Source organism: Taurulus bubalis (assembly GCF_910589615.1).
Source record: "Taurulus bubalis genome assembly, chromosome: 1".
In the NCBI taxonomy this organism is placed as follows: domain Eukaryota; kingdom Metazoa; phylum Chordata; class Actinopteri; order Perciformes; family Cottidae; genus Taurulus; species Taurulus bubalis.
The window spans coordinates 31728196-31746988 of NC_136589.1; the positions used below are offsets into that span (position 1 = coordinate 31728196).

General features: G+C 40.9%; 2 protein-coding genes across 2 annotated transcripts; both read left to right on the forward strand.

Moving 5' to 3' along the window:
• The first annotated feature begins 2183 nt into the window (after positions 1-2183).
• Positions 2184-13488, forward strand: LOC306737950 (endophilin-A2-like). The gene is made up of 9 exons (XM_079219763.1): positions 2184-2303; positions 5977-6045; positions 6279-6495; positions 6672-6805; positions 7725-7883; positions 8630-8733; positions 9170-9303; positions 9924-9980; positions 10715-13488. Exons 1-9 carry the CDS (start codon positions 2259-2261, stop codon positions 10900-10902), a joined length of 1107 nt encoding a protein of 368 aa, XP_079075889.1. The 5' UTR covers positions 2184-2258; the 3' UTR covers positions 10903-13488.
• A 375-nt stretch (positions 13489-13863) lies between these two features.
• stap2a (signal transducing adaptor family member 2a) lies at positions 13864-17054 on the forward strand (the record flags this gene model as incomplete). Its single annotated transcript, XM_079219801.1, has 11 exons — positions 13864-13986; positions 14776-14847; positions 14927-15046; positions 15127-15183; positions 15276-15427; positions 15526-15657; positions 15761-15830; positions 16351-16453; positions 16563-16658; positions 16739-16867; positions 16999-17054. The coding sequence occupies exons 1-11, from the start codon at positions 13879-13881 to the stop codon at positions 17052-17054; spliced, it is 1095 nt and encodes a 364-aa protein (XP_079075927.1). The 5' UTR covers positions 13864-13878.
• Between the last annotated feature and the right edge of the window lie 1739 nt (positions 17055-18793).

Sequence of the window (18793 nt, forward strand, 5' to 3'; positions counted from 1 at the left end):
CTACTTCCCCTCCTAGCAGTTCTCTCAGGTTTCCATGGCAACAATCCCCTCTTGCACTGACAGCAAAACCCAGCTGGGTTAGGGGAGTTCATCACACAAGCGACGGGATGGACACTTGTTGCAGATGCGACACAGCAGGGAGGGCAGTGTACCCAAACAAAGACGAAAAAACATTGTATTTAAATTACTTTTCAGTCTGCGCTGTTGCGCCCTGCCGAAAGAGACACGACACAAGGACACTGAGGAGAAGAGAAAGCAAGGCAAAAGATGACTTCATGAACTATCTAATAAATGGGATACACAGGCTCTCAACCACTTGTTTCTAACCAGCAGTCCGTACAGTCAGTGTAGTGTAGTGTAAATGTCACTCACAATGTTTCAGTTGGGGAAAGGCCGGAACAACGATGATCCATAATGTGTATCATAAACCCTCTTTGCTATTTGAAAAAAACTGTATTATTTTGTATATTCGCTGTTCCTCTCTCCTTTCGTCCCTATCCCAACACTTGTCCAAACCAAGCACTTGTACTTTCTTCTTCCTCACTGGACACTAGTCTAAGGACAGACAGAGCTCCCAGCTGCCCCCCTGAGTGGGGCATCAATGCCAGTAGGACTTTAGAGTCAATCTGTTTTTATTATTTTTGTTTTTTATTCCATAGCCGACACACAAGGTCACCCATAACTGTTTACATTTTTCATGTACATAAATAACACACTCTCTGAAGGTTGTTACATTGAGATGATAATAATGTCTTACTCGGGGTGCTGTGAAGTTCTTGAGTAGAGTTTGAGGACCTTCTGCCTACCGCTCAGGGAGATGGCTGTGGTCTCTTGTCCCTTTTATTACCAGTGTCGTCTTTTAGCCTAGTGCTCCTCACACCGTCTCACCTAAGATAAGATCCGTAACGATAATCACTGTGGACGTGAGTTATATTTTTGTGAATGTCACTCACAAAGTGTCAAAGCCCTTCCCATTTGTCCTAATATTATTAAATCAAATTTTCAAGACATAGGAATTGGAAAAAAATAATCAGTTAGCATTAAAGATGAATTCATTATAAGGGTTTAATGTTTCTTTTTGCTGTGGTTTTCATTTATTTGGCAGTCTTGTCCACCTTTTTCTTTGTGTCTCCACTTTTGTCTTGTAAAGTCAGTGATCTATTTTTTTTAATTGAAGAAAAACTAGGTACAAACAAAAAATATTAGTTTGTCTCCCTTCTCTTACCTTGTATGACAAAATGTACAAGAGGTATATTACTAGTCCAAGAGTAACTGAGTTACACAGCTCTATATATATTGTTGTCCAATGGGATACATTATATGTGGTTTTAAGAATGTAATAAATGTTTCTTTTTCTTTTGAATTGGTTCATTGAGTCTTATTTGAGTTGAATTTGGTGTTCATGTTTATATACATGTAAGATGGGTCTTTGCATATTTTTGACTCATCAGAGGTCTAATACGTCTCTGAAATCACCAATCTACTATGTACTGTAAATGGCCACGGCCCAGACTAGCATTTGTGTTGTGTGCTTACTGTATTTCCTCCATCCCATTATTTTAGTAGTGCAACAAGAAGTTCATTGTTGAATTGACCAAAAAACAATTATCTGCCACAACACCAATAAATGTTAAATCACAACAGTGTTTTATAAATCCACAAATCTAACCATTATCTGGTTGCATTTTAAGGATGTTCTACCTTTCTCTGTTATATATCTGAAATTGAATATCATCGTTTAACATTCAACATTTCAAGCTTACCTTGGAAATAATAGTTTGACCCCAAAAAAAGTCTCATCATAAGGGCTATTTTACAGCTTTTTATGTAGCTTTCAACCACCTCTCAAAGTCTTCCTTCCTTAGTGGATAGAGGTTTTTCAGACTAAGGACCTGAGGAATTAAAAGGTTTTTAAATAGTTCTACTACTGGTTTACCTAAACAAAAGTATACAACAGCAATATACAGTAAATTAATGTTGTATGGGGATTGAGGGACGTCTGTTTCAGTTTAAATAAAAGTATAAACTAAGTTACGTGTTGTGTTTTCTGACCCACTTAATCCGCTCGGACGGGGCCTCCCACACATGAAGATGCGGCCAGGAACTTGTGGTTGCTTAGCAAGTTTTACGTCCACAGTGCAACGTTGGGAGAAGTGCTGCGCGGCTGCTGCTTGTGCTGTAAACGTCAAACTAACAGCAACTATTTTAAAACTCAATTCCCCCTTTCGAGGTCCAGGTGGCAACACTGACGGTGCAAGATGTCCGTGGCAGGATTTAAGAAACAATTCTACAAAGCCAGTCAGGTAAAAACGCGACTTAAAATCGACACGAACGTTAGCCGATAGCTTAGCTCAGGTTAACTGTCTGTACTTTTATTGCTAGTTTACGCTAGCTTGAAGCTACCCGTGGCTGGTTAACCACAGTGTTGACGTTAGTTACAAGCTAACGTTATAAGACACTCTTTAACTTGTTGAAAAGTGCACATCTAGCGTTAGCTATATTGTTGTTGAACTTTTAAGTAACTGACCCGTAACGTTAGCTTTACGTTAACTAACGCTAATCGAGAGAGATGGTGAACTGACTCTCACGCTAACTTGGTTGTTGTTGTTTTGCTGTTAGTTTTCGTAGTAGGGTTTTCATCGCTGTATTGAAGCACTTCCATTAGTGGGGTAAATTAAGTTAATCGGCTGTAGGACTGTAGGTTAGGCTAACGTTAATGTTCTGTTAATTGATTTTGCTGAAAAGTTTTTGTCGAACAAATTACGTAGCGTTAGATTGTATTCCTCACTTATCACTAAATTGACGTTTGAATACAAGTTTACCTCTTTCTGACACAGAACTAGGGCATTGAGAGGACGAATCTCTGGTTGGATGGTTTCTTTCCTCGTGTTTTGCTGTGATGTTAAACAGCGAGTACATCATCTCGTGTTAATAATACCGTAAAGTGATGTTCATGTTTGTTATTTCTAACGTGCTGGATTACACAATGTTTTCTAAACACTTGTCTCATGACAAATTGGCCAACGTGTTGGGATACTATAGTTCAAATCGCACTCATGTTTGCTGTCAGCTGGATGTGTCTCATGTTTCCAATAATAGACTGACCAAAAATGTGAGCTATGGATTATATCATGACATAAAAAGTCAATATGTATTTATGTAAATTAGAATACTAACATATTCAAATCTGCAATGTCATACAGACACTGGTATTATTAACTATCATATAATCTATTCATTCCAGGCTCATGTTTGTATCTTTGTGATACTGTTTCCTTTTGACGTAGCATGAATATAAAATTAAAAGCACAAGTTACCCCTGGTGCCAGATGGATATGGAAGCTTAGAGAAGCAAGTCTCATATTTACTCAAATGGACCCGTCTGCAAAATGTCTACCTGCCAAATTGTGAACAGACATTCACAGTAGTCCTATAGAAAATTGTTTTTCATTTATTGAGTCAGGTTTGTCTTGTGCTTCTAATTTTCCAATGGCGGTTATTCCTCTCTGAAAGAAATATAGCTGTTTGCTCTTGAGACAACTATTATACTCACCCCCATGAACATGAAGCTCAACAAGACATGGGCTGCAAAACAGGTGGCCTGTGTTTAGATGACAACTGCCTTGCAACAGGTCCTTGCTTTGGCCTAACATTATGTGACATGCAAGTGACGCCTCCCTTCTCAGTGGGTGTGTATTGGAATCCAAGTTATGTGACTACTCTGCCCAAACAAGCTTCACCCAGTAGACACAGATTAAGTCCTTACATTGACAATACAGTAACAAACCAGGGGTAAGTGCACAGAAAGCTTTTGCAAAACGTAAGCAGTGCTGCTGATTGCTGGCCAACTCCCAATGCAAAATCCTCAGCTATTTAGACGTAGAGTATAGTTGGTAACCTATAGACGTATACTGAACACCCTGCCCTCTGGTAGCACAGGCCTGGCCAACAAGCCCTTCAGGTTATTAAAATCAATAAAACTGAGTGGAGGAGTATAATCAGTTCTGTAAATTAGTTGCCTAATAAGCTCCACGTCATACCGTCATAAAAATAGGCTTCATTCAATCAATGATTAAACCAAAATGTCAGCTAAATAACATTAGGGGTGGGGGGAAAAATCGATTCAGCATAGTATCGCGATATTGTATCGATACACGGAAGCTAAGTATCGTTTTTTTTTTTTTTTTTTTTTATGTAATCAATTATGGGAGGCATCGGAGAAAGAAATGAGAAATGCGCCGTCCGCCTGTAAATCAAACGTCTGGACTTCCTATCACTCGTAGCGGTGCTGCTGCACAGCTGCTGCACGGCGCACAGGACAAAGTCCGCCACACGGCGCTTGTCAAAGACGTTAACTCAAGCATAAAGCAAACTGGCTGCTAATACTCTCTTAGCGCTGGAAGCGGCCGGTGTTACGGATTAACAGGCGACCGTGTCAACTGGTGACTTCCGGCCGAAAATCGGCAGTTAACACGGCCGCCTGTTAATCCGTAACACCGTCATCCCGACGCAGTTCCTGGAGAAGTAATATTATGAATTTATTTGTTTGATGCCCCGACCTCTTTGGGATTTCCACAACAAGTATAAAGCAGAACTAGTAGTTATTTTCATGGTGGATGGCAGAAATGGAAACTCTTTGCATGGCGATAAACCACAGAGATAAGCCCCGCCCCCTCTCTGGCGCATCCAGCTCGAATGACGCGACAATGCAGACAGTAACACAAGCAGTTCAGTTTGTCAGGTGCAACATTTATGAAAGTGTTGGTCAGTTTGTCTGCTTGACAATCACATTTTGCTGCAATAAAAATGATTGAAGTGAGATGAACAGACTGAAAACGGTATCTTCTTAGATACAATATGTTGACAAAGTTTTCCTTTGGGGACAATTTGGGGTGAAAAAAAAGGTAATAAAATCGCAATACTCAATATATCGCAGTATCGTGATAGTATCGAATCGGGACCCAAGTATCGTGATAAAATCGAATCGTGGAATCAGACCAGGATGGGCAGGTTTATTAGTCATGGAGAACAAAAAGCATGTGCTACAATGAAGCCAAATGGGCTGCTCAAAGTGTGTTTGTGTTTGGATTTCAGACATCTACAACTTCACATCTGGTACCAAGAGATTAATTATTGCAATTAAAATGCTGTTTATTAGACTAAATAATTGGGAAACATTTGGTGCTGAATTATGTCCCATGACTCAATTGGCAATCAGTGCTTCCTGTATTTTCACAGCCACCGACTGGTTCATACAAAATGACTTTACCAAGCCTGTACATTTTTATTTATATATATATATATATATATATATATATATATATATATATATATATATACATACATACATACATACATACATACATACATACATACATACATACATACATACATACATATACATACTATAGAGATTGATTGATTGATTGATCCATCTGGTCATAGAGTTTTATCTGCAGTGTGGTTCCGACAGCTGCATTGGTTTGAACCAAATGAGAAAACACACACAATGAGTCTCTGTTTGGCCTGCCAGCCAACTGCAGTGGATTTTACAGTTTGTAGCTCTGGATGAGTAGAGAATGTATGTGCCATGTGTGAATCAGGATATGAATTAAGAGCAGGATGAAGTAAGCGTGCGCATGTGTGTATGTTTAGTAAAAGTATCCATGGATGTGGTTGTAGTGTAGGAAACTGAAATGTGTGTGCTGACCTAAGGGGAAAAAAGGAACATTCTGAGTCGCTCAGTAGAGAGGAAAGTCCAGTTTTCAGCATTCCTTCCTTCATGCAGACTTGAGGTTCCTCCACTGATGGAAAATATGGGTATGTCTTGGAATCTGAGAATTGTGTTAACCAGGCCTGGAAAAAAAACTGGTTAAAGCCCCTTTGACAATAGGTTCTTACGCAGCTGAAGTTTCCAACCTGTGGTGTATTCATCCATCAGTTGGCTTTATTACTGTGATTGCTCCGTGTTCACAGATGGTGAGTGAGAAGGTTGGAGGTGCAGAGGGAACCAAACTGGATGAAGACTTTAAGGACCTTGAAAGGGTAACATACATACATTTTAAGAACAAAAAAAAAAAAAAAAATATATATATATATATATATATATATATATATATATATATACTAAACATGAATAATAACAATATGTTCTTTTGTTTTACTGAAAGTTAAAGGATGAAGTTGTCCTCATTCACTTAAACACTCTTAATGGTATAATACTGGGCATATGCACACACGCAACATTTGTTGTCACTCTCTCTAACCTGTACCACCAGAGAGCAGATATTACCAGCAAAGCTGTGGTGGAAGTCCTTAATAAAACATCAGAGTACCTCCAGCCCAACCCGGCAACAAGAGCTAAGCTTTCCATGCTCAACACGGTGTCCAAAATGCGCGGGCAAGTCAATAGTCCTGGCTACCCCCAGCCTGAGGGCCTCCTGGGGGAGTGCATGACGAAGTATGGACGGGATATGGGCGAGGACACCAACTTTGGTAAGAACTTTGGAAGCATTTTGCGGATGTAGGGTGAAAGAGAGATGCCTGTTATGGTATATGTTTGTTCATGGGGGTCCATGAATCTACTTATTGTGAAACCAATGATTATTAGTACCATGCCTCACGATGTCTCACACGGCGTAATGCTGGCTTTTTGCACGTGTGTACTGCAGGTGGGGCTTTAACAGACATTGGAGAGACAATGAAAAGGATGTCTGAGGTCAAGGACTCTCTGGATATTGATGTGAAGCAGAACTTTATTGACCCACTGCAAGCAGTTGCCGAGAAGGATATTAAAGACATTCAGGTAAAATCAAATAAGTAGTATGCTTCTGCACTTACAGGCCAGGCATTAACTAATGAGCTCTGCAGTCGACTGCAATAGTATGAAAAAAGTAATTCACGGTCCTGGTTAGGGCTGTGCGATATACCGGTTGAACCGGTATACCGGTTTCAGTTTTCCATACGGTATGAATTTTTCGTATACCGGTCGCCGCTGTTTGGCATGCAACAACATTTAATGTTCACAGCTTGAAGCTAAGGAGCAGCGGACCGAGCTACTTACGTCTCATGTTAACACATTCGACTTGTGATGTGCAAATGACTTCGCCAAAAGGCATGCTGGGTAAATGACACCGCCCACACAGGAAGACTTTTCTTGTGCAGGAAGAAGTCTTTTCCTGTGCAGCAAAGTGGGCGGGCCTTACCCATCATGCCTTTTGGCGATGTCATATCTTGCACACCCTGAGTCAACTTCTATCCGTGAGAGGTAAGTAGCTCAGACCGCTCTACACGTATCTGTGACTGTAAACATTAAATGTTGCTGCCGAATGACAATAGTCGTTACGGCCGTGCATGCGCCACTAGTATCAAGGGATTCCCCTGGGTCCTAAATCCCTCCATGTTTAGCTCCCTATGTACCAATCAAAACAGCTGCTGCCCAGTTGCGAGCGAGTGGTGAATAACAATGGCAGTGGCGGTCCTTTTCGGCGTCAATAAATTAATGTGTTTATCTGGAGAAAAAAATACCGTGAAACCGCCAGACTCTTACAAAATACCGTGATATGAATTTTTGGCCATACCGCCCAGCCCTAGTCCTGGTGCATAGTCTCGAAACTACCTTAAAATGGTTAAATCACAAAATGTTCTCAAAACTATCATAAACAAGTGAAAATACTGTCCTGCAAAACCCCAAACTTCCAATCCCAACACTTTCACCCCTTCAGCACCACCTGAAGAAGATGGAGGGCCGTCGTCTCGACTATGATTACAAAAAGAAACGTCAAGGTAAAATCCAAGATGAAGAGATTAGGCAAGCCCTGGAGAAGTTCCATGAGTCAAAAGAGATGGCTGAGGGCTCCATGTACAACCTGCTGGAAACGGATGTGAGTAACCTGTAGACTAATCACACTTTGCATTGCAAATGGCACATTGAAACCTACTGGATTTGTTTTTACAACTCTGTAAAAACTACAATAACTCTAACCTGATAAATAAGCCAACTGATTAATCATTGGAAATGCTGCATTTCCTTAATGGGTGGTTTGATAGCTTAGTAGAGTTAACACAAGGCTAAAGTTGTAAAGTGCTGTCTAGTTTCTGTGAATATTAGTTTTTAGTAGAGTGACACGAGAAATACATTTAATAAAATCTAAAACAATTAAAAGCATTTATGACTTAAGCAGTTGAAGTTGCATATTTTATAATAGTGCATTAATGAAGGGACTTTTTTTTTTTTAATGCCCATAAGAACTAGTTTGACAAACTCCAAATAGAAGGGAGAAATGCGTGTTGCTTGCTGCTCACAGCTTCTCAGCTAGTAAGTCACATGTTACTTCTCTAAGGACAGTATTTGTCAGGTGACGTGTGTTTTTTTTCTTTCCACAATGACTTGCAGTAGTGTGAGCTCGTCAGACCTGTTTGCTTTGTATTTACCATTTTCACACATGCCATTATGAGGTATTTCAAAGTGAGGTCATTGTGATAAACAAGTCTGACGTAATGATGGAATGTAACGAATAGAATGATGTGATACCGGAATGCAAACGATTAACCAGTAAAGAATGCTCTGAAAGACTACTGCCGTTTCCGTGGTTGGTCTCATCCTAAAATATTTTTTTTGTGCATGTAGGTGGAGCAGGTGAGTCAGCTGTCATCTTTTGTGGAGTCTCTTCTGCAGTACCACAAACAGGCTTCAGAGATCCTGGTGGAGCTTTCTGCCAAACTGAGCGAAAGGTCAGTGCCATGACTATTTGTGGAAGATTAGCATACCTTTCGTATGTTGAGGCTGTGTCCTCTAACTCGTGACAAGGGATGATTAAGCTGTACCATATCTTCTTCTACCTATCTGATTACAAGTAATAAATGTCCAGTGGTAGCGGATGCCGAGTACAAATCACTAATTTCTAATCTTTTACTCAACAATATAGATTTGGATTATTGTCTTGTTTTGCAGGCACATATTTGTACAGAAATAATATATTTTAATTTTGATTGAATTAAATAAAATTGATTTATTTTTAACACTGATTTGGAGTTGTAGTAATTGGATTATAGCCCACAAGAAAATGAATGAACATCTCTTGTTTTAACCAGCATGTATCTGTATTTGTGCATTCCCCCCCCCTTGAGAGCTCATAGGGGTAATTTCCTTTATTTTGATTGTGTGCAGGGTGAATGAAGCTCAGTCTCATCCAAGACGTGAATACACACCCAGACCCAAACCAGTCTATGACTATGGAGAGGTAGAAAACTCTAATGGAGGATACTCAACGGCAGCAACAACCCCTCCGACGTACTCTTCTGGTAAACTTAATTTTGTAAATATTGTTCAGGCGGCAAGCCAATGCTGAAGTGTCTTAAACTTGCATTCTGTCCACTGACCAGCAGGGGTGACTCCTTTGGTTGCAAAAAGAAGTCTGATTGTATAGAAGTCTATAAGAAAATGACCCTCCTTCTCACTTGATTTATTATCCTTAGTAAACATTGTAAACATGAGTTTATGGTCTCAATTGCTAGTTTCAAGTCTTCAATACAAAATTATGTTAATTTAGTAATTAAGTAATAATGTAATAGTAATTGAGTAAAATGGAAGGAGTATGCTTTAGGGCGGCGCTATCGTTTTATTGACAGGTCTCTTCCATACCAGAGACATATAAGGGTGTCTCTATGCCACTCCTCCGCCATCCAAATATGGTCACTTCCGTTCATTGGGTGCAAAAAAGCCAAAATGGCGACAGCCATAATCCAAGATGTCAACAACCAAATTGACGAATTTGAGGCTTCAAAACGGCACTCCATAAACCACTGGGGGACGTCACAATGACTACGTCCACTTCTTATATACAGTATAGGATTTTGTTAAAGTGTGCAAGTCAATCTCATTCTTAAGACTAATGTGTCTTTCATTTTGCGATATTGACCAGCCCCTGCACAATATCCAGGTCCGTCCTTCCAAAGAACCTCCATCAAGAGTCGACCGTGTGAGTGAGACAGATGAAGATAACGTGTCACTTACCCAGAACTAGAAAGTTTCACTTCTTTCACTTACACTGGTGCACATCTGTGTGGCAGAGAGCTGCATGTCGGTGTGATGGTAAAGTAGTTGACTAACATTGTTGAAAGGTATTTTTTGGGTCCACTGTGTCCAGTCTGTCAGGTTCCCAGAACAAGACACGGCTTGTTAGATATATATTTTTCAGCAAATCATGTGTGTTTTTTCATCAGTGACTGGTGTTTTTAATCAGGTTGTGAACCAAATCTAAAATTTTAACCAACAACGTTTTTTTACCCACAGTCATTGTTTTGCTGATTTGTGTGTATCTATCTGTATATATGCCTGTTCACTAATGGATGATCCTCCTGAACCTCAAGAAAAATCCCTTCACGCCACATTTTATAGATATAGTCGGCGTGAATCTAATATCATTCACCTCCTCAGTCAAACAGGAGAAAAATGTATGTCTTGGCCTAAAACTTTGTAACATTGTGATCTTGAGCTTCAGGAGGATTCTCCCTTACCACTTACTGATAACTAACAAATAGACATCTTTGGCTTTAATGACTTTGGTTGTATGGTTCTATTTGAAAACCTACTGGTGACACAGGATATACTTATCTTGTTAAAAAGAAGAAACAAAAAATATGTTTTCATAACATGGCACTGTTTCTTCTTTCTCCCTTCTTGCATTTCTCTATTTTGTGTCTCTTTCTGCAGCCGAGCCGTGCTGTAAAGCTCTGTATGACTTTGAGCCAGAGAACGAAGGAGAGCTGGGCTTCCACGAGGGGGACATCATCACCTTGGTCAATCAAATTGATGAGAACTGGTTTGAGGGAGCCATTCGTGGCAAAACGGGATACTTCCCCAACAACTATGTTGAAGTGGTGGTACCTCTGCAACACTGAAAACAGCAAGGCAGGAGGGAAATGGCAAGATGGAGAGAATACAATGGGGGATGGTAGTGGATTATCAACTCTCAATAACCAAAAAATATCTAATCTTTATTGTAATTAAAAGGTAAACGAAGACAGGGACCTAATTTGTTGTAGGAGTTATTTGAGTAAAGGGCCTTATTTAATTTTTTTTAAACAAAAGAGGGATGATCAGTCAAAAGATGGCACCGTAATGTGAGCATTTACCATATCCAGAGTATTTACATTCATTCTCTATGCACCTGCGCACTTTCTACACTACACTTCCATCACCGGGACTGACAAAGCAAGATCAAGAGAGAATGACATCTGTAATGTTCAGCTGTATCCACAAACACTAAGAAGTGCAAGTACTTTTTCTATATTACTAACCTATTTGATATTCACAAGATGACAATTCTTGTTCTATATATTGTTGATATTGGTACTGCACGCATGCATGTATTCTTCCAAACACCGTTCTTGACGATACCAGTTTTTACATTTGTGCCTTCTGGCTTTAGTACTGTTGTTTTCATCGACTAGTTTGAGGCAACATGGAGGAGTGGCCGCCCTCTGTTGATGTTTCGGACTATCCTCCACTGCCATCTGGTGGTTCTAAAGATCACTCTTGGCTATTGGTTTGAGTGCCACTGTCATGCGGCCTTCATCTCTTCCCAAACCATGTTTGGTGTCTTGTGTTTTAGTGTGTATTTTCTTTTCTTTCAAATAGCTGGAGCCAGTCAACAGGTAGCATTGACTGACTGCTGTAGTACATGTTTTTTCATTAGTCCACAAATGCCAATCAGATAAACTCTGTGGTAGTTTGTTAGAGACCAAAACATTGTTTTATAGTCTATTCCAAAGAGCTGGAGGGTTTCCATATATACTTTAATCACATCAATTGTTGCTACTTTGTTAATGACTTACAAACTGTAAATTTACCAACAGCCCTTCCAATGTTTCTAACTGCACTCCACTCGATTATTATTATTCCCACCTTGAACGAGACTGCTGTTTGTCATTAAATTAAACATATTTCAATACAGCCTCGTGCCTACAATTCTGCAAAATGTATATTATATGCAAACACTTGTTCCTTTATATACTTCACGTTTTATAGAAGAAACTTTGGTTTCCATTTGAGTGTAACCCACAACAATGTAACATGATTCACCCCCACCTCATTACACAACCTTACACCAAAGCCATAAGCGTCCTTCAGTTCCTCTATTTTCTCAGGCTGTATTGATACTGCTGGCAGTGTCGCGCACAATGTTTTTGTGGCCTTTTTACCCAACTGTTTGACAATGAATTTCAGTTGTTTTTGTTTTCCCCCCATAGTGCTAGGGTAAGCTTGGCTTTAGTACTCTAACCTATAATTTGGAGCATGTAAATTAATCGGATGTGTTTTGTACCTGCCTCAGTTTTCAGGCTGAACTGTGCACCAAACTTGACAGAAAATACTGCATAACTATCACCAAACAAATGTGTACCGAATTTACTAATAATGAGGACGGCCTTTGCACAATAGCCAGTTTCAGTTTCAATTAAGTCTTTTATAAGCGGACTATGAACTGTGAGGGTTTGTGCTCTTCACTAAAATACCAACTTTCTCTTCCTGTCATGATCCCCTTGTTAGACCCACAGCTCCCCGACCCACTCATCTCTCCCATCTCTGTTTGAACTGGGAGTGGAACAGACAGGTCTTTTCAGAAGGGAGGCACACAGCGGTGGATTATGCCCTCCCTCCCCCACTAGTCTTTATTCACCACCTGCCCCTGTACCCCTACCCCCTTTCTCATTATCTGCCCCGTCCCGATCCCATGGCGCCTCTGAAGTCTCCTGGTCCACTCCTGGAATAATCTCCTTTATTTTTTTTTTTTTATCAGAGTCTGTGCCTCGTACATGTTATGTTTGCATGTCTCCAATCTTAATCATGTTATATAGGGCCGTCGTCTCTGGCTGTGCTGACTAGTATCTGTGTGGTTCAGGTGTGGGTTTACACGCCTCATTACACTAAATAGAAAGCCCTGAGTTTGAGAGGGGGGAAGAGGGTCAAGGGTTCAGGTTGAGCTATTATGCAGCTTGTATAATAGTATTGATAAAAAATGTTTTCGTGCAAAGGGCTAAAATCAATTTTTGTGTGTGCCGCTGCCATCACATCTGAAGTAGTTGTCTTAATGCTGAAGGCTGACATTTATTGCAACACTACATTCTGTGATTGCTCGTATTGTATCCATATCCATGAGTCTCTCAACTATGCAATATTGATGTATGAAGTATTATCTGACTTTTAAGCTTTATTTTATTATGCACAATCTTAATGGAATTTGTGTTCAAATGTAACTGCTTTACATGAGTCTTCATTACAGCCTCTGTGTCTTACGCAATGCCTTATTTTTGTAACTGTGACACTGTGGGGAGGCTAAAAGTGGGATTATCCTGGATTAGTTTTAGGATATATGGATTATTACCTCTGTACTAAGTGTAATCATCTGTCTATTGTATACTTTTGTTACCATGTAAAGGGAAATGAATGCTGCATTCACTTCTTCTAATAAATATTAAGTAATTTGGTTCCCAGTGTGTTCTTACAGCCCTTTTGAATTAACCTTTTTCAATTTGTATAGTTCAATGGAAGGAAGTATGTACACTGATGCAGGACATAGAGGCGTAGGATCTTCCCATTTTAAAAGCGCTGGATTCTTATTGAAATCCATCAATTGACATTTGGGCAACTGCTCATTTTTTTAAAATCATTTTCTCTATATATTTTGGACATGCATCTCCACACCACCCCATTTCTAATCTGCACAACCACCCATCTGCACGATCCCCAGACACAGAAGGCTACAGCAGCCAGCTGTTGGATTATTGCCACAGCACTATCTCATCGGGGAAGGCGTGTCACTCTCCGAATTACTCGGCGCCCCTTTGTCCTCGGTCGGTGCCCAGTCAGCGAGACTCATGGCGGCTGCACCCGTCAGGCAGCACTCCGGGCCGGGGGGACCCCGAGCGCAGCTCCCGCCCTGCTACTACGAAGGATACCTGGAGAAGCGAGGACCGAAAGAAAAGGTAGGCTCGCCCGGTGCAGTGCCATGTTGTTTCCAGTGTGTGTCTGTGTGTGTGTGTGTCTGTGTGTGTACACTTCACGCCGGCTTATGATTCCTCACCCCATTCCCAGAGAGCTGTCAACTTCCTTATTGTGTTAAAATGGGCGAAGCGAGACTGGACACTGATGCTGGTGGGGATTGCTTCACAGAGTTGTCCTATAGAGCCGGGTTTTGCGAGAATCTGATAGTGTGCAACGATTCATTAACGAATCACGACGTATGCATTGTGGAAGCCCGGTTGCTGTCAAACATTGCATGCCATTTAAATCCCATCACTTGGTTGTATCTTGACAACAAGGCATCAGTGTCGCATAGGAGACAGGATGCATGTCTACCAGGCATTTGCATCAACCAGAATTAAATGCCAAATCAGAGAATACTCTTTGACATATTGCGCTGATCCCTGAAGTGCATCTTAAATCTCTCAAATACAAAGTAGTGTACAGTAAAAATGTTCCTCAATAACTCTTTTGCATATTGTTTTTATTTCTATATAAGGTGATGAATACAGAATGGGATACCCTCCCCCAAGGCATTAAGCATGTTTTAAGGCAATATAGACATGTAATGTGAGCCGGGCTCAGGTGCAGGGTTTTGCACTGCCACAGATTGACAGCAGCTGTGGCTCACTTCCTATTCATCTCTTGGGACAGAAAATGGGGTAGTAATAAAAAGGGAAATATCCATTACACACATGTGACAGCAGTGTGTCCTTTTATTTCTCATGTCTGCTTCTTTCTCTGTGTGACAGGCGGCCAGGCGACTGTGGACCTGTCTGTGTGGGAATTCTTTGTATTTCTTCAATAATGCCAAGGACAGTCATGTAAGTTCCAGACCACATATGATGTGTTGTTTGTGCATCATAGTGAGTTGGCACTGAAACATGTGTGTATGTGTTACAGTATGTGGAGAAGCTGGACCTCAGTGGGTTTGTGTCCCTGAAGGACGACTGTAGCCGGGACAGAAACCTGGAGGCAGCAAGACTCATTTTACGCATGAAGGATGGAGAGACCAAACTCACAGTAATGCACATGCAGACACACACGCACACATACAAATTATCACTTTTTGTAAGGTGTAACAGTGCTGTTGTCTTTACCAGGCACCTAACTTGGAATCAAGGGAGCTGTGGAAAGGTTTCCTCTATTCCATTGTAGATGTAAATATTAATATTTTACACTCTTGCATCCCTGCATCAACCTGTATCTCTTGTGTCGGACTAAAAGCATTCTCCCCTCTGTCCAATCACAGCTGAATGTACCATCCTGTCTCACGTTGCTGCCGGGCCAGCTGCAGATGCTGAAGGAGATGGTGGACAGAGAACGGTCCAGGCGGAGAAATCGCACTCCCACACGTGCTCCTCCTTCGCCCCTCTCCGTGCCTTTAGTGGGGGAGATCCCACCGTGAGTTCTCCTTGAGAGGATGCACTGTAGCTATAGTACCTTTTAGTGTATGAGTGTGACTGCGTTATCATCATTATTAATGTGTGTGTGACGTGCAGGTGTTTCCGACCGGTGTCTCGAACAGAGGCTGAAGTCCTTCTAGAGAGACACCCAGACTGTGGCAACATGTTGCTCCGTCCAGGCAGAGATGGATGCTCATTAGCTGTCACCACTCGGCAGGACCTCAATGGGTAAACACCTGCTGAACATCTGAGCAGCACAGCTGCAAATGTAGTCGGGACGCAGCCTTCACTGAAAATTTGACAAGTTTTGTGTTTGTGTCTTTTGCTCTAGGTCAGTGTTTAGACATTACCGTGTGACTCAGAGGGACCAAGGTGGTTATGTCATTGATGTAGAAAACCCTGTGAGTGTTTAATACTTGCAGATACACTTCATCACTTGGAAAAAAGTTAAAGGTGGAAACATTCTGTACATGTTTGACTACTATTGACTTTCTGTTATAATCATTTTGTATTACATATTATTATTATTATTATTATTATTATTATTATTATTATTGTGTATTAACAGGAGAAATATCATGTTAGGGATACATCTATCCAACTTGTAACTCCCAATACAGATTCTAATACTTTAATTCAAGGTATCTTCTGCCAATACCAGTGCTCTCTTTAACCAGAATTATAATTTATATACCTCTACACTGAAAATATGGGTGCGCGACTTCTCGTAATTAATGTGACTGACTGTAAGAACACATCATTTTATAATTTATAAGTCAGCACAAAGATAAGTTTGTAAGAAATATAGAACACGAAAATGACAAATATGAGTAATGCTTTGAGGTCACAACAGACTGTGTGTCAAAAGCATTAACCAACCAGCTGCTTTAGGCGTGTAACACAACAGGCTTCCTCTTCCAGATTCCCTGTGCTACACTCCACGAGGTAATCGACGCTCTGGTCGAGAAAACAGCGGGAACTTTGCAGCCTTTCCTACTGGAGGAGCCGTACGAAGAGAACATCAGTGAGGCAACCATGCAGCACACACATATTCTCAAGATTCTTTTTTTGTCTTCCTAATTCCTAAAGTAATCAATAAGGCTGCCTAACTTACATTTTCTTTGTGTCATCAGCATACGTTTCCGCCAATGATGAGAACGGAGAAAGGATCCTCCACACTGCCCCCTCCAGCCCCCTTCCAAAGGCTCCTGCCCTGCCTCCAAAACAGGGTTTGTCTCTGCCACATAAACCACATGTAGACAGTTGCAGGCAGACAGCAATAATGAGCACTGCTTTTGTCCTGGTGCAGATCGTTGGCCCAGCAGCCCCCTGTCCAGGTCTCCTGCCCCCGACCGCCGCATCTTAACCTCACCAGTGCCGGCCTCGCCCACCAACCCGATGAGACGGCTCATCCTCTCCCCTTCCCCTCTCGCACAGAGTGAGTTTATGCAGATCTCACCTGCTGCAATCCAATCCTGATGTACAGTTTATTAAAGCAATCAAACATGTTAAACAGGTACTGTATATGAAAGAGACATAACATGATGCGTTTCCTCTTTTTTTCTACAGCACTCAATGAGGAACTAAAAATGAAGCTTGAGAAGAGACGAGTCTGTCAGGAGTGATTCACTCATAAGGAACAACCTCTTGTCACGTCAAACTCAATCTTCAGTGCCAAACCCCTTCTCACCACAGCTATGTATTCATCCTGTGCCTTCGAGGTGGAAGACAAAGGACTACAAATACCACCACCTTATTGTATAGGGAGATACAAAATGTTGGACTTAGACGGTCAAATGAACTGTGGTTAGCTCCATAAGAGAAAGATTGGCTGGTAAACACTGGATAGGTTCATAAAACCTCATAAAGCGCAGCCTGCCTTGGTTGGGGTAACAATCCCCTAGTTCTTTGTCCACTTTCATAACGCTGTTTACAAACTGCCACTGAGCAAAAGAAGTAGTGCCACATCACATGATCTTCCTTCAGATCAGAGTCCACACTGAATCCGCATATCTGGCAACTAAACTTATCGGTGAAGCACTAACATGTTCAGGACCACCAACTGAGCCTGGTGTTTTCTTGTCTAAGCCCATGTCTGAGTGCTGAGCTGCTGATGTTACTGCTGCAACACTGGAGAAGAAGAACAAACAAACCACAGACTGCCAAGATCAACAACAGAGACCTGAGACACTTTATCTGCTCTGAAAGTAAAATAACCAAGGATTGCTCAGGTTTCAGCTCAGCAATTTTCTTCCCTCACCTCATCATCACATTTAACGTGACTGAAAAAAACATGTTTCTGTCACAGTCGAGCTGGCCAGAATCTGAAAACTGCACAATCTCTGCCTGCTGCTCACGAGTGATGACTGCTCTGTTTGTGATTGATGAGCAACCATTAACGTATTGTTGATTCAATGACACTGTTAACTGTACTGTTGGTGCTTATTTTAAAGTGTTTCCTTTTTCTCTCTTCTACTGTGTTCGTGCTACTGTATAATGCAATGACTCCCTGGTGCTCAGACCCGCCTGAAAACTCCAGGTGATTTCTGGTCCTCTTCAGGCAAATTTACTGTATTCATACGTGAGACTGCCCTCTGGTGGAATGTCTGTCAACTAAAGGGACAGAAACCTTATCGACACACAGCCTTTACAAAGTACACAAGTACAAAACACTTTGCAGACTGAACCAGCCTTTTGGCATCATCGCACCACTTGTCTACCTTTTTAACAGGATTATAATTTATTCTGTCTGAAGGTGCTTAAACATAAAGGCATGTATTTCTACATTAACATGTATTATGCCAATCGGCCAGTAGATTTGTGTCTGAGTGGCAAACTGTGATCAACTGACTCATGTGTCCCCTTACGATGAACAGTTTCTTGTATGTTTGTACATGATGTGTTGTGTCTACTTGATCACTATCAAAGAATAGTGTTTGTTAGATATCAAGGACATTAAATGGTTTTGCATGGATGTGATTTCTCCTTGTTGTGAATCCTCAAAAGTGCCCCACTTTTTTTCTGAAAGGTCAGGCTGTTCATTGAAACTCGAGTGACAACAAGAAAATGAGGATATTTCCATCACGTTAACTACTTAATCAATACTATGAGTTTATCACAGAAACTTAGAAGAAAAGTGAAAATGTGTCAGCAAAGTTAGCTAAAGTCATTTTTCCAACAGTTTAACATGGTTATTGTATTTTTGTGTAGTCTTCCTTGTTCCTTCAGTTTAGATGGTCTTCCATGGTCTCACACACGTTCAGATACATTTATATTGTTTTGTTTTTTTCATCACGCAACATTTCTCTTTATTCATTATAGGCAACATTCCTTACACTTTTTTTTCATTTACAGCAAATCCACT

Coding starts and splice junctions, on each gene's coding strand:
- LOC306737950 (XM_079219763.1), top strand. CDS start 2,259: ATGTCCGTGGCAGGATTTAAGAAACAATTCTACAAAGCCAGTCAG. Junction 7,884..8,629: donor ACAACCTGCTGGAAACGGAT/GTGAGTAACCTG, acceptor TTGTGCATGTAG/GTGGAGCAGGTGAGTCAGCT. Junction 9,981..10,714: donor CTCCATCAAGAGTCGACCGT/GTGAGTGAGACA, acceptor CTCTTTCTGCAG/CCGAGCCGTGCTGTAAAGCT.